Source organism: Coffea eugenioides, chromosome 7 (genome assembly GCF_003713205.1).
Source record: "Coffea eugenioides isolate CCC68of chromosome 7, Ceug_1.0, whole genome shotgun sequence".
Lineage (NCBI taxonomy): Eukaryota > Viridiplantae > Streptophyta > Magnoliopsida > Gentianales > Rubiaceae > Coffea > Coffea eugenioides.
The window spans coordinates 35,393,702-35,415,377 of NC_040041.1; the positions used below are offsets into that span (position 1 = coordinate 35,393,702).

A 21,676-nucleotide genomic window follows, 5' to 3' on the forward strand; every position below is an offset into this window, starting at 1 on the left:
GATGGCTGACCGCCATTTCGCCTCTCCTTACTTTATCTGACAGGACAGCTAGTCCCTACTCACACGAAAGCCCCGGAAGCTGACTGTTGACTGGCCACCCGTAGAGGCTTGGGTGGCTTATTGAGGGTGGTGGTTTCGACTCGAACTCCACGCTTCGGCTCCCTTCAAATCGGCTCCCTTCAAAACGGCTCACCTGTCCTTTTCCATGACCAGTGTCGCCCTGCCGAGATGAGCCTTGTCATGACTCCGCCGATCATCTCGAACACCTCAGCTACCGAGGTGTTCGTCGTGAAGCCCTATGATACCTGATGGGACAACTAGGGCCAAGTCACAGTCCGTTGCTTACTAGAGGGCAAGACAGTTGATGGGACCTGTCTGACGGACCTAATGAGACAAGCTGACATGCCCAGTCTGTCAGGACATGGGAAGTTGGTCCCAACCGCCATTTCTCTCCGATTGTCCCCTATAAATACAAGGAGGCTACTAAGAAGAGGGGCTCTTTTTCTAAGCTTACAAGGCATATCATCCACAAGCTTTTTCAATAAACTCTCCCCTAATATAAGCTAACTAGATCGTTGGAGGTAAACCGGGGGACTATACCCCATCTCTGACACTTTGAGCAGGTAATTTCTGTGAGGCTGTACCCACTTCAGGAGAGTTACTCCAGCACCTAGGGGAAGCCTGCCGATTCCGAAAATCACCTCTTCAGTTACCCCGAGTCCGTAATTTTATTTGTTTCACACATTGACTCAAAATTTCGTTTGTTCTAATTTGTATATACCTTGAAAAATTTTGCTTATATTGATCTAGTAGATTTTCACTCATTTGGTTTTAAAGAAAATTAATTAGTCAGTGTAACTTATTCAACTATATAATATATTCAAATGACTCAAATTACAATATGCATATCATATGTTTATTTGCTTCATATAATTTTTTTTTTACACCATTCTAGGATATTTTTAAGTTCTCAATTTTTATATGAATTCAATTAGGCATTTTAATTTAACCATTTATTCGTTATATATAATATTTCTAATATCAAAGTAATTAAAATAAAAGAAATTCATAGTATACATATAAATTTTCTCGAGTTCTCACAATTTTATATTATATTCATGTCAGAACAATATTTTTTTGATTTTTTATTTTTTAGACAATAATAAAATGAAGTAGCCTTTATCAGAAGACTTTATTGAAGAGATAATAAAATAATCGCCCAAAATACAATATATAGCCATGTGATGCATCCCATCATTGATGGCACCAGTAGCTTTCAATCAGTGTCAGTTGTGATTACTCTAGTCCCTTCTCTTAAAGCATCTTCGACGTTTTGCCACTGGGCTTTTGGTTTGGTGGTCAAAACTGGTAGTGCGAGAGGTCAAGAGTTCAACCACAAATTTATCATTAAAATGTGGCGATCTTTATTGGTCATCATCGATGGAGTCTATACTCACGTCGAGTCCCTTTCCCCCTTTTCCTAGATTAGGCTAAATTAGGTTATAGAACTTCTATCGTTGCGCAAAAAAAAAAGACCAATATTCCCACAACTTGCTGCCACGTTAAAGGCTCTAGCAGTGTTATTAACATTTAACAAACATCAAGCCATATATAACATGTCTTATATAATTAAAGTAAAAGTAGAAATTCAAAATTCAAATCTTAATAAGTTCAAAGGAACGAAAACCACCAATCTAAACAAGGCATGTTTCAGCTTGTGTATTCCACATTACGGCAATGAGATGGAATATATCCGATTTTGCTATCACTCCATTGAGGCAGAAAATTTCATCAAAATGTGCAAAAGAATATATTCATCAACGTATCACCCCTAGATCAACATCAGATAAAATCAATTTTATCTAATCAATAAAGATCTTGAAAGTTAATTGCATTGTTAGTATCAGTAAGATTTGCATTAGATTTTATCTATTGAAAAACTGTTAAAAATATTAGGATAAATTCTTCTAGGAACATGCAAAACTCTTAACATCTAAAGCAAAAGACAAAGGAAATGATGGACAAAGTCATTCTCAGATGCCAGGTTACTAACATTTGACATATGATATTTGACAATTTTCACTAACAATTTATGCATACAAATTTAGGTAAAACAAAGCAGCCAATGGTCAAATTCATTGACGACAATATGCGATTTAATGTAGACAAAAGAAATTTCACAATTGAACTTAACATATAGGAAGAAGATGATTTTTCATCACAAGCATGGTACCTAATTTCTAAAGTACTGTAGACATGACTGCCCAAATTTCTTCGAAAAAATACTAGTTCACCAAAATTAGAACCAAAAAAAAAGGAAAAAAAAAAAGAACATGAAAATAAAAGGTAGTTAAAGAAAAATGTCCACCTGAAAAAGATCCCTGCTTGGTGAAAAATGTCAAAAACTAGTCATCTCCACAAGTCATCAAGAATGTCAATAAAAAGGTGTTACCCAGTTGATTTAAAAATGGAAGTGCATCTTTCTCATGCATTGACCAACCGGAGCATGGGCGTTTTGAATGTCTTGCTCAAGTTAATCCTTATCCTACTTGTTTCTAGCTGTTGTTGTACATAAGCCTACAAAACAGCACATAGAAAATGTCCAAGAACATAGAAATGGAGAAAAGCGTTAGTCAAAAATTATGGTAACGGTCGCATCAATAGCCAGAAGTCGGCACTAACCTGTAATTAAAACATGACAGGCTGAGGAACTACTAGGATAGGAGATATTTAAGCATAAGCAGGGGAGACACTTAAGAAGTACTGCTAGTTAATATCTGGAATCAAGCTAAAAGCAAGAGATAGAAAATCAAGAGATGAATATAATGGTGGTTGCAGTAGTATTATTAGTTTACTTCCAACCAAAGGTTCCAAAAGCCTCGGGATCAATAAAAAATGTTCAAGTACCCAAAGAAATGTGGTAAGCAGATCATTTTACCGTTCAAAGAAGCAATCTTGATTCTTAGAACTACAAACATCAATATTAATTTCTTCTACAACTCCCCATGTAAGAATAAGAAAGAAATGTTTGGAGCAAAAATAATCAAATTGAAAGCCATAAACATACAAATATATTGGATGAGATATGATTCATTATAATAGATTTTTTCCACAAAATCATCATCACCTTCTACTTTCTACATTTATTTAATTGCAAGGTAAGCTGACAAATTTTAGCATCTAACTGTAGGCACTCAAAATCTACATAAGTACTCGCAAATCCTATGCATTCAGGCATTATTCCGAAAAGGTTCCAAACCAAACTTTGACTCATTAACTAAAACTCAAACAAACAAGAAAATGGAAACCAAAGACCAACTTGTTTTGATGTTACCACAAATTATCAAAAAAAACCCCAAAAAAATAATGTTTAATTGGCAAAATTTAAATTTTGATGTTACCTTCATGAGCTCTATATCTATCTGAAAAATCTGGAATAGTAGGAAGAGAAGAATTAGCGATCCGGGAGAGTAAGGATGAGAGAATGCACAGTGACGACAAAGGTTGGCAACACAGCACCGGCGGAGGTGGAGGCACAAGTCAACACAAAGAGGGGAAGGAAGAGAGTGATAGAAACTAATTGGAACCTCATAATTTCAACCCGAGTTCTGCAAATGGTTTTTCACCATATACCATAAATCTGAAAATGTAAATGTCGAGCGCTCGTAAACATACGGCCATTTCCCAATCGATTCTCATTTTTGTAAAGACCGATTTTAGACAAACTCAAAATCAAAATTCAGACTGAACAGAATTTGACAAAGCCAGAAATGATAAAACTACAATGGATAGCTTTTGTGGATCAGTTCAAGATTTTGTACGCAGCTTATATTGTTTGAATGGTAGCTAGTGTGTACAAGTGTAGTTAATATGAACTAGGTTTAACACAAATCCGATGCATTTAGACTCGTGAGGCAAGATGAAATTTTGGACTAGCCAAACCAAATTTGCCTCCTTTCAGCACCATGGCCATTTGGCATCTCTCCAAGTAAAACAACGAGATTTGCTGCTGATTTCAGCCACACGAGACAATTTACTTGCTTCAATTGTTTGATTGCTATCTTTATTAGACCCAAGCGATGGACAGCATTGAAGTTTTTCATCCCGTAGTAAAGCTTCTTCCCTGTATTTTGGACTCTGATATCTTGGATGCTGGATGAAGGGAACACCTTTCCACCATAACTTGACAGCCTATTGTATAACATTATAGAAGAAAACAAAATTCTGTGAAAGAGACACTAGATGAGCTCAAGTGAAGAGACTCAGAAGACCACCTAATCAACCACATTTTTTTCAGAAAAACCTATCTCAGATAATGAACATGGCAAGGTCAGCGGGCTAATTTTCATGTCCGAGGAAAATATGTTCAACTGGGCACTATACGAAGGAAATGATACAGCAGAAAATAGAATTATGACCCCATTCAGCTATAAGTTCCACAAACAGTAAACATGCCGGTCTCGTACTACTAAATTACTGATGAGATGTCATATAAGCTAACCAATTTTAAGATGCAACAAGTTTTAAAGGATATAAACATCATGTCCGCAAATTAAAGACCTTTCAGGTACCAATACTCACTTTCAGAGAAACACTTACATGCCAATATATCCAAATGGCAACTCTGTGAGGCATTAACCAGAAAAACGATGCTTGATCCCTTGCCATCTTGGAAGAGACTTTTTTGGCTGTCAATATAGCTCTGAAGTACTTGCCTAGCTCAGGATGTTGTACTGAGATGTCCACCGATAGGTCATCTTCAGGTGCAGTAGTTCTGATGCTCCAGTTCCCTAACATATCCTGGGAATGATTTCATCAATTAGCAACAAGACATGCAAATGACTGTAAACTTTAAAAGCTTGCACATTGAGATTATACTAAATGATACACGTCATAAAAGATGAGGCATATTAAATCCATAGAACTCATGCAAAAGATGTGTTAAATGCTTCAGAATCAAAGCTATTCTTACTTTCCAAACTAAAAACAGTAGTTTCAGTATTAACACTTCAAATACTTAATAGTTAGAAAACTTAATAGTTAGAAAACCCAACTCAGGTATTCATCATGGTATCCAGCATGGTAAAACAAGTCTCCATTGCTCCCCTTCTTGGCATGGAACCTTTCACTTATATATTCAAGAATTTTCACTTATTATTCATACAACTTAGGAAGAAATCCAATCCAAACGATTATTTGACACTGATTTTCCTCACAGAACCATGTGGTCAACTTACAATAAAAACAAAAGCAGGAGGCCACACTAAGCACCAACCCCCCCCCCCCCCTCCCAAAAAAAACACTTTTTCTCCCTCCTTAGAGTTTTACAGAGACTAAACCTGTAATAAATAAGGATGTGTTTCTGCCCTGATGGGAAAAAGTTAATTCCACCTAAAACATGACCACATAATTTCCAATAGCAGAATGCACCATTGCCTAATCTTTTTTATTACAATCTCCCTATATGCTTTTACAAGATACATTTCCAGGTATATGGATCTACAAACAAACCTAAAATAATTGCACAGGAGAAATGCCTATCTACAAATAATTGATCAAACAATACCAAGGTATGGAAACCTAAAATTAATGCCATTCTTTATCTAAGATATAGATAAGTTGATTTCTTTACTATCTCTTTTTTTTTTTCTTTGATTTGACACTGTTGCCAACAATACTGCAAATTGCTAACTGCATACAGAAAATTCTCAAAGATAAGTCATCTTCCATCCCCACTGTTTACAAAATAATGGCCTTTGCAGTCAAGGTTCAAAATATGATCTCCATTTCACTTAAAGTAATTAGTTCAGATTTCTTCCACTCCAGTAAAATAGTCACTGAAGCAGAAAAAAATTATGAAAGGAACCTATTTCTCAGAAATGTAAACAAAAACCACAAGGCATATAAAGCTTGATAAACTACCCTGTTGAGAAAGCTGATCATTTAGATTAAAATGACCAACAGTTTAATCAACTTCAACTTGAAAGATAGGGGACCAAACTAATTTTAATTACTTCCAGAGCAGAGTTTGAAAAACACGTAAAAGAAAATACCCATGGATCAACTATGTTGTGTGAGATAGAGCTGCAGTTAAACTGCTTAAGACTTACCATAAAAGGACTGACGTGAAGCGGCTTTGCAACTATATCGGACTCGGGGTCGAATAAAAATGATACTCTTTCACCCCACGGTGTATTTGTTACCTGAAACAAGAAAAACTGCTGTTAGGAACTGGTGATTTTGAAGCCTAAAAGTGGAAGTACAGGTTACTTTCAACATATGTGGGGCACAGAATAGTGCATCAACTTAAAAAATAAAATAGAAGTTCAAAGCCCACCTCTCTTTGCCACATTAAGAGGAAAGTATTATTGATGATCTTGACAGCTAAGCAAGAACTAGAGATCATATGCAAAGATTTGAATTAACAGATTGACATCTTCCTTCACTCTGCCTTTTTTTCTTTTCCAAATACATAAACAAAATGATTGATTGACATAGCAAATTTTTTATCCAAGTCCATCAGTAAATGGTAGAGATTAACAGTTCTTTATTTTATTGAATTGCAGCAAAAAGCTCATCTCTACAATATTAGGAGTGAAAAGCAGAGCTCCATGCAAAGAGGACAAGGAGAAAGAACGATTTACAGCATAAGCTGTTAACTGACCAAGAAACTCATCATATGTAGAAATTTAAATGAGAAACTCTTCAAGCAGGACAAATAAATTTAAGAACTAAGTTTTTCTGATTTAAATCAGACACCAAAAACTCATGTCTTCAAATTACATAAATTCTAAAAATGTTATGACAGACAGCAAATATACCCCCTTACTTCTCTAGGAGAGGCAACAAGACAGGATATTAGAACCTTCGTAGAAAGAAAAAACAGTTTAGATGCAAAATTATTTGTGACCTCATAGAGCAATCAAATTAAATGTATTTAAATCATTAACCTCGGCAATGCATTTCTTCAAATTGCGCGAGGAGCGTTCAACATCATAGCAATAATACACGCTCAACGGATTTTGTTCATATCCCACGCTTGGTGGTATAGTCAACAAGAATCTGGTGCATCACGAACACAATACAAAACCATCAATCAATCAGTCGGTCTGCTCAAAACTTCATGAATTACAACAACATTGCAAGAAATAGTGAAACCGCACTTAAAGCATCAAAAACAACCAAAGATGATGCAACGACAAAGAAAAAGAACAAAGAAAAAATAGACCTTTTTCGTCTCTTTATTCTCAAGACTCAAAAATTATACATTCAGGAGTTACAATCAATTCAAGTGAAATGCACTCACTTATTCTTATAATTCTGCATTCATGGGATGAGACAGGAAAAATATTTATACTACCTACAGAAATAAACAAGACCAAAATTGTAACCAAAACTACACAAGAAAGAACAACGAAATATTTCCATAATTAACAAGCTAAATTGCTAGGAAAACGGAAAAATCTGAAAACCCCAGATAGCAAAAGTGCATAATTTGCCTCAAAAGCTGAAGGAAACAGAACAGTAAGTAAAAATACTTTACATCGGTCCATTGGTTCTGGATATACGACGAGCTTCATCGGCGGAGAAATGGTCGGGTGGGACATTGGGAGAGCGGTCGAGGTCAAAGAGGGCGTAACGGACGGAATACTGGAAAGAATGATGGACGGGGCTGCGGCGCGTGTGCCAGACGACGCCTTCGTAGAGGGTGACATGGTCATGCTCTGCGGCGGCGCGTGGGTGAGAAATGAGGCGGACGAGGAGGAGGAGAGTGTGAAAGGAGGAAGCTATAAAAGTGGAGACAATTGAGAAGAATAGATAGAGAAGCTCCATAAGGACTAGTGCTCTGCTTTGGCTAGTGTTCAAGGGCGGGTAGCTAAAGTATTAAATAAAAAATAAAGAAAATTTCACCAATTTAGTCCCTAAATATTTTCACTAATATTAATTTCATCCTTGATGAATTATTTTAACCAATTTAGTCCTTTAACTATTTTTTTACTTCCAATGTAGGACATTTCACTACAGTTTACTCAATTCGCGTGGACCAACAGGAGCATAATTGTCACATTAACCTAATCTTCTGCAATTAACCGACTGATGCACCAGAATTCTCATCTCTGCACTGACTTTATTTGTTTTGGTTGTTATTTGTTTTGGTTGTTATTTTCACGTGAACAGTTGTAAGCATGCAGTTAGTACATTGCATGCAGTTAGTACGTAGCTATAAAATTAGTGGGACAGCTGGATGGCATGATTCTTGCTCATATCAGCTGGGTCATCGGCTAGTCAGTTAGTTAGAGGTAGCCGACCCAACGAATCTATAAATAGGAAGCTACTCACGCAGGCTATCATCGGATCATTCATTCTGTAAAACCTGCTACTCATCATTTTGTCTACTTCGTCTCTAAACTCAATAAACCAGATTTACATTCCTTGGTCTACGAATTATTTCTCCACCACCTTTGTAATTCCTTGATCAAGGAACCTGGATCTCCACTGGCCTCCGCATCAGTGGTATCAGAGCAAGGTTTGCTAGCTCATATCATCCATGGCGGAGGGCACTAGGTCTCAGGATGTTAGGAAAATGGAGGAGCATGTTCGAGCAATGTTGCGGGAGCAGCAGGATCAATTCGAGAAGGAAATGGCTGCGCTACGGAATTTGGTGATAGAACTACACACACAAAAGACTCAGGCTGAAGTAAATGATTCAGCTCACACTTCAGACACTCACCTCAATAATGGAGGAGGTTACCAGATTCCATCGCGGTTATCACGGGTAGATTTTCCTAGATTCAATGGAGTAGATTTTAGAGGCTGGCTGTACAAGAGTGAACAATTTTTTGAGGTAGATGAAACTCCTAGTTATGTGAAGGTCAAGATAGCTGCCATGAATCTAGAGGGCAAGGCTCTCCAATGGCATCAAATCTTCATGAAATCCAGGTTGACACGTGAAGCACCGTCATGGGAGGAGTATGTGAAGGAGTTGTCTTCCAGGTTTGGGGACTCGTTGTATGATGATCCTATGGGAGAACTCAAGAGCCTCAAACAAACAGGTTCTGTACAAGAGTACCATGACCTGTTTGAGGAACTTCTCAACAGGGTGGACCTTCCTGAGGATTATGCTACGAGCTGTTTCATAAGTGGACTGAAGCCAGATATTCAGCTATCTGTCAGAATGTTTATGCCCAAAAATATACGCCATGCTAGGATTTTGGCCAGGATGGAAGAGGCTAAGGGGGTGACGCAGCAGAAGGGGAAGATGCCTCCCCGATTTTCAATGAGTTACCAAGACCATGCTAGCACTTCCCAAGGTCATGCTAGTATTCCTGGAAATAAATGGAAGGCAGATCCCAGGCCCTTGCTGCCATCGCCTCAGGTACCTACTTTTCCTGCATTACCTAGCAATGAAAGACAGAAGGATGTGGTTCATAAAAGGCCCTTCAGGAGGCTCAGTAGAGCAGAAATGGACGAAAAAAGGGCAAGGGGACTTTGTTTCTGGTGCGATGACAGGTTTGTGGCGGGACATAGGTGTGGTAATAAGCAGTTCCACAGGTTGGAAGTATGGGATGAATTGGTGGAGGACGAAGGGAATGAGTCAGTTGAGGAGGAAGATACACTAGATGAAGGTCAGCTAGCCCACATATCTCTCAATGCTATGACCAGCATGTCGGTACCGAACTTCAGAACCATGAGGGTCACGGGACACGTTGGAAAGCAAAATGTGAACATTTTTATAGACTGTGGCAGTTCACACAATTTCATTCATCCTAGGGTGGTGCAGAAATTAGGGGTCAAAACCGTGAAGGTTGAACCATTGGTGGTAGAAGTAGCAGATGGGAACAAATTAACCACCCAAGACCTTTGTCCTGGATTCACGTGGAAGATGCAAGGGCAAGAATTCAAGGCAGATCTATTGGTGTTGCCAGTGGGAGGATGTGAGCTGGTTCTCGGTATGCAATGGTTGACGACTCTTGGAGATGTAAAGTGGAATTTCCAGGAGCTCAGAATGGAGTTTATACGGCATGAGCACAAGGTGGTTCTGAGAGGGATGAAACAACAAGGGCTGCAGTTAGTGAAAAGGAAGAAGATGCAGAAGATCCTTCAGAAACCTGAACAAATTGTGACAGCACAACTTTGTCTAATTAAGGCGGTGCCGAACACTTCAGAACCTCCATCTCTGTATGCTATAGCTGCTGAACCCGGTGGAGATCAGGTTAGTAGTTCAGTAGAACTTGAACAACTATTAAATGACTATGATGACGTATTTCAAGAACCTAGTGGACTACCTCCAGAAAGATTGCATGATCACAAGATTTTTCTTAAAAATGGGACGGAACCCGTCAATGTGAGACCGTACAGGTATCCTACGTTTCAGAAAGGAGAAATTGAAAAACTAGTAGCTGAAATGTTAGCTTGTGGTATTATTAGACCTAGTTCAAGTCCTTTTTCCTCTCCTGTAGTGTTAGTAAAAAAAAAGGATGGATCGTGGAGGATGTGCGTTGACTACAGACAATTAAACAGTGCCACCGTGAAGAACAAGTTCCCTATTCCCTTAATAGAAGAACTACTGGATGAGTTATTTGGAGCTAAGTTCTTTACTAAATTGGATTTGCGATCCGGTTATCACCAGATCAGGATGAAGGCTGAGGATGTTGAAAAAACAGCTTTCAGAACTCATGATGGACATTATGAGTTCTTGGTTATGCCCTTTGGGCTGACAAATGCTCCATCTACCTTTCAAAGCCTCATGAATGACGTCTTTCGACCATTTCTGAGGAAGTTCATTTTGGTTTTTTTTGATGACATCCTGATATACAGTTGTAAGTGGAAGGAGCATCTGCAGCATCTTGGAACTGTGTTTAAGTTGCTGAGAAGTAACTCTCTGAAGGTTAAAAGGAGCAAATGCACCTTTGCTCAACAACAAGTCGATTACTTGGGGCATGTTATTAATGCGGAAGGAGTTCAGGCAGACCCGAAAAAAATCTCAGCCATCATGACTTGGCTCATGCCTCAAACTGTTAAGGAGCTCCGGGGATTTTTGGGGATCACAGGGTACTATAGGAGATTTATACAAGATTATGGAAAAATTGCGAGGCCATTAACAGACTTGCTCAAAAAGAATCAGTTCCAGTGGCATGATGGTGCTACTAGAGCTTTCAAGGAGTTACAGGGGGCTATGAGTAATCCTCCTGTTTTGGCCTTACCAGATTTTACTCAGGGATTTATTGTGGAAACTGATGCATCTGGGAGTGGGATTGGAGCGGTACTGATGCAAGGGAGGAGACCCTTGGCTTTTTTCAGCAAGTCATTGGGTTCCAGGCACTTAGCTTTGTCTGTGTATAAAAGAGAAATGTTGGCTATAGTAACTGCAGTACTGAAATGGAGAGCCTATTTAGTAGGGAGGCACTTCACTATTAAAACAGATCACCAAAGTCTGAAATACTTGATGGAGCAGCAGGTACACACTCCTTTGCAGCAGAAGTGGATAGCAAAACTAATGGGCTTTGATTATGAAGTTCAGTATAAGAAGGGAAGGGACAATGTGGTTGCGGATGCTCTGTCCAGGAGGCCTCAGGAGGGCAGTGTGGTAGCTACTATGGTTACCATAACTACCTCATTAATGCGGGACATACAACAAGGCTGGCAGCAAGATGCACACGTCCAAGAACTGATTCAGAAGATTAGCACTAATGATCAGCAGTACACAAACTACTCATGGCAGCAGGGAATGTTAAGAAGGAAGGGCAAGTTAGTGGTTGCTGACGATGCAGCCTTGAAGGATAAATTGATTGCTTTATGGCATTCTGGTTCTCAAGGGGGACACTCTGGAGTAGAGGTAACCTACAGGAAGCTTAAACAGGTTTTGTACTGGAAGTCTATGTTCAAAGATGTAGCTCACTTCATAGCAGCCTGTGACGTTTGCCAGAGGCATAAAGCAGATAATGCAGCTTATCCGGGGCTGCTACAACCGTTACCTGTTCCTTACAAAATTTGGACTGACATCTCCATGGATTTCATCGAAGGATTGCCTGTATCACATGGCAAGAAGGTGATTTTAGTTGTGGTAGATCGGCTCAGCAAGTATGCTCACTTCATCGCTGTATCTCACCCCTACACAGCTATCTCTATAGCTCAACTGTTCATGGATCATATTTATAGGTTGCACGGCTTGCCCCAGACCATTGTGAGTGATAGAGATCCTACATTTTTGAGTTCGTTTTGGCAGGAGCTTTTTAAACTACAACATGTCCAGCTGAACATGTCGACTGCTTACCATCCTCAGAGTGATGGTCAAACAGAAGTGGTTAATAGGTGCTTGGAAAACTACCTCAGGTGCATGACTAGTGATCATCCCAAAGACTGGAGTTTGTGGCTACCCTTAGCAAAATTTTGGTATAATACTAACTATCATTCTTCTGCTAAAACCACTCCCTATGAGGTAGTGTATGGACAGTCTCCTCCTGTTCATATCTCTTACCTTCCGGAGGCTACAACTATTGAGTCTGTTGATAGGAGTTTGAAGGCACGAGAGAAGGTTATCCATTCATTGAGGCACAACCTGACTAAGGCTCAGCATAGAATGAAGCAAATGGCTGACAAACACAGATCAGAAAGGCAGTTCTGCGTAGGAGATTGGGTTTATGTCAAGCTACAGCCTTATCGACAGCATTCGCTCAAGTCTCACCATTGTCAGAAGCTCTCACCACGCTATTTTGGTCCATTTCAGGTGTTAGCAAAAATAGGGACAGTAGCTTATAAACTGGCATTACCCTCACATGTTCGCATTCATGACACATTCCATGTTTCTGTCCTAAAGAAGAAGGTGGGTGCAGGGTCCTTTCATGCTCAAATTCCTTCTGGGGTCACGCATCAAGGGCAGCTCATGATGGAACCAATTGCAGTATTAGATAGGCGTCTGGTCAAGCGCGGACGGGTCGCTGCTACTCAAGTGTTAGTTCAATGGAGTAATAGCTTCCCTGAGGATGCTACCTGGGAATTTTTGCAAGACTTGCAGCAGCAATTTCCCCATTTCAGTCCTTGAGGACAAGGACCAACTTGAGGAGAGGGTATTGATGCACCAGAATTCTCATCTCTGCACTGACTTTATTTGTTTTGGTTGTTATTTTCACGTGAACAGTTGTAAGCATGCAGTTAGTACATTGCATGCAGTTAGTACGTAGCTATAAAATTAGTGGGACAGCTGGATGGCATGATTCTTGCTCATATCAGCTGGGTCATCGGCTAGTCAGTTAGTTAGAGGTAGCCGACCCAACGAATCTATAAATAGGAAGCTACTCACGCAGGCTATCATCGGATCATTCATTCTGTAAAACCTGCTACTCATCATTTTGTCTACTTCGTCTCTAAACTCAATAAACCAGATTTACATTCCTTGGTCTACGAATTATTTCTCCACCACCTTTGTAATTCCTTGATCAAGGAACCTGGATCTCCACTGGCCTCCGCATCACCGACGAATACCCCACCCATGCGATTGGCCTTGAAAAATAGAACACAATTGGGGGAAATTGGGAGAAGAACTAAGGCTTCGGCAAACGGATGATGAAGGCCAGAATCGAACTGGGAAAGCTGCGAGCTCGAGCAACGAACGATGGCGATAGTGACAGGGATGACAACGATCAGGTGGAGTCATCAACAAGATCAAGTAAGCTGAAACTTCATACCTAGCTCTCGTCACCCCGTATGCATTAGGTGGTTGATTTTAGTGCCTCTAGTGTGTTGGAATGGTGATATAATATATAATGGAAGAACTTGAGGGAGGGGGGGTTTAATTTGGCAATATTGTATAGCAGTGGTGAGGCATGAACAGGTTATGAGATGTTGAAATTTTTCGTTCAAGTATGATTCCACATGGAAAAGATAAAGCATTTACTTTGGTTATAGTACTTTCGAAATTTTACTTTGTTTGCTTACGATTTGTGATGTTGAAATGTTATAATTTTTAAATTGAATTTGTATGCTTGTGACTATGATGGTGAAATTTGGTCTCGTTTAAAGTAAATTTGTTTGTTTGTGAATTGTGATGTGGTCCCTGTGTCTTTAAACTATACTATGCCATAACTTTCATGTTGATGAAAAGTCAGACATAATTGGAACCAAGGTTCTCGAAATTCTAAATAATAATAGATTTTTGTAATTTTTTTTTTAAAAAAAAAGGTCAAGATGTGGACTATTTTACTTTGAGAGTGCATTATGGTGGTGTGTATGTTAAAGATCCACAAGAGACATACGTAGGGGGTAGCATGGAAACATTTGAAGGAGTTATTCCAATGAGAGTTAGCAAATCAATTCTGCATGACTCTTGCACTTTTGTGGGCTGTCTGAAAGATTCGAAGATGATGTATAGAATCCCTGGTGGAAAAAAATGTAGCTTGCATTGGATGATGAGGATGATGCAATAGACATGGCTTGCATTGGTAAAAAATATTGAGAAGCTAATGTGTATGGTGTCTATGAATTCCATATAACAGATGTTAATAGCAATGCTAGTGAAGGTGTCACAACTATTGAGGAGATTCAACTAGAAGATGATGGTTTATATGTGGATATAACCTTTGATGATATTGATCTAGTTGACTTCAAAGAAATACCAGTTTATGTGGAGCAAATGATGGCGCATGTGAAGTCAAAAAATGGAAAACACAGCTGAATGAGGGTGGACCAAATGATGGTGATGCTGTCCATTCAGATTCATCCACAATTGAAAGCTTCTGTGACAGCGATTATGATTTTAGCCATGATGATGAAGATGTGATACTCCAGAGCTGCATTGTTGCACTTGAGCAAGAGTTAGATGGTCGAATTGGAAAGATACAACCTGATGGTAGAGAGAAAAATAGGGGCAAGGAGTGTAACAAACAGAAAATGCCATTGCCTGCAACTAAGAAGAAAACAGATAGAGCCAAAGATCATTCTTTCAGAGACTTGCACTTGGATGAAGGAGATCAAATTCCAATCCACGAGGAATTTGAATCACTTGCCTTAGATGAGTTGAAAAGTTGTCAGTCCTCCTCGGATAAAGACAACAAAAACAAGAAGGCTAAGCACCCAAGTCTTGTGAGGTTCAGGCCTGAAGTTGATATGGAAGATCCTAAATTCCATGTTGTATAGGTTTTTGATGATAAACAAATGTTCAAGTTAGCTATGGACAACTACGCAGTCAAGTGAGGCAAGGATATTTAATGGGTAAAACAGGATGCTACACGGATGAGAGTTAAATACAAGGCAGAAAACTATGAATGGATGCTGTTTGCCTCTCAGGTTGAGGCCAGTGATGACTCCCTTGTGATGAAAACTATAGGACATGTGCAAACTTGTGGCTGGACATTCTACCACAACAGAGCTACCTCAAATTTTCTAGCTAGAAAGTATGCTGAATTTTTAAGGTTGAATAAGAGAGTGACTCTTGAGGAATTTAGAGAGAAGGTGCTTTCAGAACTTAATCTTCATATCACTGCACCACATGAAAGCAAAGATTATAATCCACAGGAGCTATAAAGAATAGTATAAAAGCTTTGGGATTACTGTGATGAGCTACTAAAATATAATCCAAGTTCCACTATATACATGGAGACAAAGTCAGATGAAGACACTGGGAGAGAGAGATTTCAAAGTCTGTATATCTACTTTGGGGCACTAAAAAGATTATTTAAGTTTGCATGTAGACCTGTCATTGGAGTGGATGGCTGCTATTTATGAGGTCCACACCCCAGAGTGCTATTGACAGTTGTAGGTAGGGATGGTAACGGGCACCCGCCCCGCGGGGGTAGAAATGGGGCGGGATAGGGGCAAAATATTTCTCCCCGCCTTAAAACGGGGCGAGGGTGGGGCAACATACACCCACCCCATCCCCCGCCCCGTCCCCCGCATAAATATATATATATACACACAAAACAACCCTAAATTTCCTAAAACTGCACCTTTACTTACAATTTACAAAGGCCAAAGCTGGTCATTTGCCGCACCTTTGTTCATCTGCCGTTCATCTGCCTTTCACTGCCGTTCAACAGCCCTACTGCCGTTCACATCTGTCTGTCAAATATGGACCTTCCACCCTCTTTTTTCTGCGTTCTTCTTCACGCTTTGGTTTCATCCGCTCTTAAATCCTTTCTAGGTTTGCTCCCTTATCATTCTTAGCTTTATTAATGTATGCATGCAAATTGGAATGTTAATTTGTGCCTTTTTGTTTTTTTCCATTTAATTTGTATTGATAGATTAATGAAGCATGCATGGTGAATAAATGAGGAATTCTGTGTCAATTCCTTTGCCAATTGGTCTAGTTGATTACATCTCTTGTTTCTAGAACTCCACTTGCTGATATAAATACGTGGCACTTAAAGTTTCTTTTTTTTTTCTAATACTTCACGCTTTTTAGGTTGTTGGAGATTAAGAACTACCAATTGTAGTTTTGCGATTTGATTTTTCAGCTGATTTCCATCTTCTCACAAAATCATCTGGTTATGAATCATTGAATGTTAACAACTAATTATTTCATGTTTGGAGCACAATATCTACGAAATTTCTGGGATGCAGAATAACAGTTGATTGTGGGATTTGTATCTAGCTTGTTGTTGTATTATATGATTTATTTTGAAATTCATCATTGTGAGCAATCCATTTTTTGTGCTATTTGCTTTCTTGCCTTTGTAGAATTCTTATCATAATGAATCAATCCGAAAATCTAATTGCATCTGAACAATGGGATAATTCATCAACTCCACAATCAATGAATGTTGAATCAGTTGACTTGACAGATACAGTAGAAGAAGATGAATATGAAATTGAAGGAGGAAAAAGAAAATTAAAATCAAAAGTTTGGGCACATTTTGATAGAGAGAAAGGTGAAGATGGCATTTTTTATGATGTGTGCAAGTATTGTAAAAAACAATACAAGACAGGTAGCACTCATGGGACGAGTACCTTGCATGATCATTACAAAAGGTGTGCTAAAAGGCCTAAACAAGATATTAGGCAAATGTTACTTCGAAATGGTAGTAAAAAGAATGATGGCAAATAAGAATTGCACAATAATATGTTCGATCAACAACAGTCACACCATGAGCTTGCATTTGCAATTGTATTGCATGAGTATCCATTATCTATTGTGGATCATATAGGCTTTCGAAAATTTGTTAAGAGTTTGCAGCCATGTTTTAAACTTGTGTCAAGAAATACAATTAAAGGAGATATTTTGAAGATCTATGAATTGCAAAAATTGAAGAATTGTAATATCTTGGAGAAGCTTGGAAGTAAGATAGCAATTACAACCGATATGTGGACTTCTAGCAACACAAAGAAAGGTTTCATGGCTATCACTGCACATTATATTGATGATTCTTGGATCTTACAAACTCAAATTTCGAGGTATGTTTTCAAAAGTTAAAAAGTTAAATTATGTTAATTGTTTGTTATACATGAGCAACTTATTTTTTCCTGTATTTAGGTTTATCTATGTTCCTGCTCAACATACCAAAGAACTGTTAAGTGATGTGCTTTTTAGTTCATTGATGGATTGGAATATTGATCGTAAGATATCTACAATTACCTTAGATAACTATTCCACCAATGATGGTATGATTAATTGTTTGTTGGAAAAGTTGAATGTGAGTGATTTGTCGATAGATGGTCTAGTGCTTCAAAAGCATTGTGCTGCCCATACCTTAAATTTGATTGTCAAAGATGGTTTAGAAATGATACCGGGTGGTATTGAAAGAATTCGTGATAGTGTGGTGTATTGGACTGCTTCTGCTGCTAGAATTGAAAATTTTGAATAAGCGGCTCGCCAATTGGGCATTTCTTCTACTAAAAAGTTGTGTTTAGATTGTAAAACACGTTGGAATTTGACTTTTTTAATGTTGCAAACAGTTGCAATTTATAAAGATGTATTTCCACTGGTTAAAGTCATGAGAAACACTACACTAGTTTGCCAAATGATGATGATTGGATAGTTTGTAATGTCATTTGTGAGAAGTTGAAATTATTCTACCAAGTCACTGAAATGTTCTCCGGTACTTGATATCCTATATCAAATGAATTTTTTGCAAAAGTTTGTGACATTAAGGTATCATTGGCTCAATGGATGAAAAGTTCAAATTGTTTAATTAAAGTAATGGTAGAAAAGATGATGGCAAAATATCAAAAATATTGGGAAGATTGTAATGTGATACTTGGTATTGCTGCAGTTTTGGATCCTAGATACAAAATGAAATTGATTGAGTATTATTTTCCTATCATTTATGGTGATGAATCATTCATGAAAATTGAAGAAATTCATCAAAATTGTTATTCTTTGTTGCATGATTATCAATATCGATCTAGTTTGGGCGGAAATAGAGTTGATAGTCAGTGCATGGCTTCACATAGTAAGCATGTTAGTGGGAGTCATGATAAGAATGAAGTTGAAACGGATCCTCTTGCTGATTTTGATAAGTTTGTGGCTTCTAACTCTATTGATGTTACTTCTAAGTCGGAATTGGATTTTTATCTTGAGGAAAATGTGTTACCAAGAGTTCCGACTTTGACATACTTGGTTCGTGGAAAACACATGGGTTTAAATATCCCACTTTACAAAAAAATGGCTAAGGATATTCTAACTGTACCTGTCTCAAATGTGGCATCTGAATCTGCATTTAGTACTTGTGAAAGAATAATTAGTCCTCATCGATGTAAACTTCACCCCAATACCTTGGAAGCATTGATGTGTACTCGCACTTGACTCTGGAATGAAATAAATGGTATAAGAAAGATTTAACTTCTACTTTTAAATTTATACAATTTTTTTTTTGCATTTCTTTATTTAGTAAATCAGTGGCTTTTTTTTTTTTGGTGCGGCTACTTGCTCTACTTTGGAAGGGATGTCATGTAATACATTATTTGATGAAGAAGATAATATTGATTGTATTACTGAATAGGTATTAAAGAAATTTGATTCATCTAAATTAATTTTCTCCAATTGTTTGTTATAAACTATAGCTTGGTGACAAGTTTCTTCTTTTATTTTAGCATCAAATATCAAGTGAGTTATCACATCTCGAAATTGATGAAGAGCAAATGTTCTGAAATTGTTGAGTTATGTTAATGAAGAGAAAAGCTGGATTTATTATTGAGTGTTTTTAGTTTGTTGAATATGAGAAATGAACTCGACTGAATTTGATGAGTATAAGAATGAATGTAACTTGACTTGTTATGCTTTATTTTCATCTTGACAGCTTTTTAATTTTATTTAATGTTGTTTACGATTGTATTATTGTAAATGAACATTTATGATAAGTTGATTTTTTTCCCCGCGAGCCGCGGGGGAAACGGGACGAGGGTGGGGGGCAAGGGGCGGGGGACGAGGGACGAGGGGAGTTATTTGACAATGGGGCGAGGAATGAAGGAAGGATCCCCAGCCCCATTGCCACCCCTAGTTGTAGGGATGGATTCGAATGATTATCTGTATCCTATTACTTATGCAGTAGTAAGGGCTGAAAACAAGATGTCTTGAAAGTGGTTTATTAAATTTTTGAAGTACAACTTGGACATTTATAACCAAAGAAAGTGGACTTTTATTAGTGATAGACAAAAGGCTAATTTTTTCTGATTTAATTAATTTTCATTTTTACTAAAAGTTAATATGTAATCATTTATAATAGGGTTTAGGGATTGCAATTCATGAGGTGCTTCCAGAAATTAAACATAGACACTGTGTCAGACACCTCCACAACAACTTCAAGAAGTTGCACCTAGGTGAAACATTAAAGGAGAGATTTTGGACTTGTGCTCGGTCGTTGTACATGACAAGGTTTGAAAACCAGATGAAGAGCATGAAGGAATATGATGAAAAAGCATGGAAATGGCTAGATGAAAACACATCACCCTATCATTGGTCAAGATCCCACTTTCGAACAACACCGAAATGTGATATTCTACTTAATAATTTATGTGAGAGTTTTAATTCAGTCATTATGGATGCTAGGGAAAAACCAATTATGGAAATGCTTGAGACAATCAGAATTTATCTAATGGAAAGGCTTAGAACCAAGAGATAGTGGATGAAGAAAAGGAATGCCAAGATATGTCCTAAAATTCAGAAAAAACTTGAGAAGGCCAAAATAGAAATTGTTTCAAACATTGCGCTATGGTCCAAGGAGGACCAATTTGAAGTCACACATGTGTATGGTGGAAAGCATGTGGTTAATCTCAAGAACCAAACATGCACATATAGAAGATGAGACATAACAGTCTTGCCTTGCTACCATGCCATATGCTGTATTTCCTTGACTGGAGTAACTCTCGAGACGATGGTTCATTAGCACTACTCAAGTGACAATTACTTGAAAGCATATGAACCAGTCATAGCTCCAATGAGTAGTCTGAATACTTAGATCCAGTCAAAACAAGATCTAGTGCTACCTCCAAAGAAGTTAAAGCTCTTGGTAGGCCATGAAAAGTATGAAGAAGAGAGCCTGATGAACCAAGGCCCAATTCGGCAGGTGTAACAAAACTACCTAGAAGAGCTCCCGTAAAAATGAAGTGTTCAAACTATCATGAAGAAGGCCACACTGTTAGAAAATGTCCACGGATCATTCCAGCGAATGAGCTCCCTGGTTCATGCTCTAGTAGGCCACCATCATATAACTCCAATAAATGCAGTTTTTGCAAGGAAAAAGGCCATAACAAGAGGACTTGTCCACAACTAAGTAAGACAAATGAGAGTAATACGAATGAAGACCATGGATTAACTGCCACAGTTGGTAATTAAGATTACTTGCTGAATTAATTTTTTTTCATAGTTAATGTAAAACTAACATAAATTGCTATTTTGTGTTGAATAGATGCATATCAGGCCTTCAATGATGAGGGAAATGGAAGAGACTAACAAGAAACTGCTACAGTATCTTCATTAAATAATGATTTATGCAATTATATGTTTTCCTAAATTTTACTAACTGCAGTTAATGTAATTTCTACTATTATTTTGCAAAATTAATTGTAAGCTTTCCTAGTCCTAGGTGGAAATACAGAAGCTGGTACAAAGGATGCTGAAGTGATAGACATCTAGCTTTTGACTGCCCAAAAAAAATCTGCTGATTTGCCTAAAAAGGTCATGAAGTGTTCAGTTTATAAGAAAACTGGACATAATAGGCAAACGTGTGACACCTTTCAGGCTCGAGCTTGGAGAAAGAGAAGGGCGGCTATGTCGGTTTATGGTCCATTTCCTCCTTCAAAAAGGAAAGGGACTAGGAGAAAACAAACGATCCATTTGCTTATATAATTGTTAAGCAAACATTTTCTCATTGTCTAGTCTATTCCCTAAAGTATGTAAGTGGTTTATGTAGGCACATAGGTTGTTAGATGAAGTTGATGCTGAAGCTGACATAACAATATTGAAGGGATGAAGAAGAGCATGTGAACACCCCTGACTACTTAATTTTTTGTTACATATGTTTAGGGAATGAAGTCTCCTTAATATAGATCTTACAGTTGTAATTATAGTATATTGATCTTGTGGGGGAAAAATAGGGAATGAGCTAAGTGATTGTTTTGTAAAAGTTAGCCTATGTTACCTTGGCGTGTATCTCATTGCCTAGACATGAACCAAGCTCGTGAGCTTGGCATTGATCTCTTTTGGACGACCGGAACTCGCTGATTATATGAAAACTTCCTACTATCT

At 38.1% G+C, this 21,676-nt stretch overlaps 1 protein-coding gene across 1 annotated transcript; it reads right to left on the reverse strand.

Annotated features, from left to right (window-relative positions):
• Nucleotides 1-3,735: 3,735 nt before the first annotated feature.
• Nucleotides 3,736-7,839, reverse strand: LOC113778117. Its single transcript, XM_027323395.1, has 5 exons — nt 7,544-7,839; nt 6,951-7,062; nt 6,111-6,203; nt 4,600-4,800; nt 3,736-4,191 (listed from the first exon to the last, which is right to left on the reverse strand). Exons 1-5 carry the CDS (start codon nt 7,831-7,833, stop codon nt 3,958-3,960), a joined length of 930 nt encoding a protein of 309 aa, XP_027179196.1. The 5' UTR covers nt 7,834-7,839; the 3' UTR covers nt 3,736-3,957.
• Between the last annotated feature and the right edge of the window lie 13,837 nt (nt 7,840-21,676).

Bases quoted from the DNA above. Each gene is read 5' to 3' on its own strand.
- LOC113778117 (XM_027323395.1), bottom strand. From the start codon at position 7,833: ATGGAGCTTCTCTATCTATTCTTCTCAATTGTCTCCACTTTTATAGCT. The intron at 6,204-6,950 runs GTTAATGATTTA...TTCTTGTTTCAG, and splicing joins TGAAGAAATGCATTGCCGAG to GTAACAAATACACCGTGGGG. The intron at 4,192-4,599 runs GTAAGTGTTTCT...GTTATACAATAG, and splicing joins CCATTTGGATATATTGGCAT to GCTGTCAAGTTATGGTGGAA.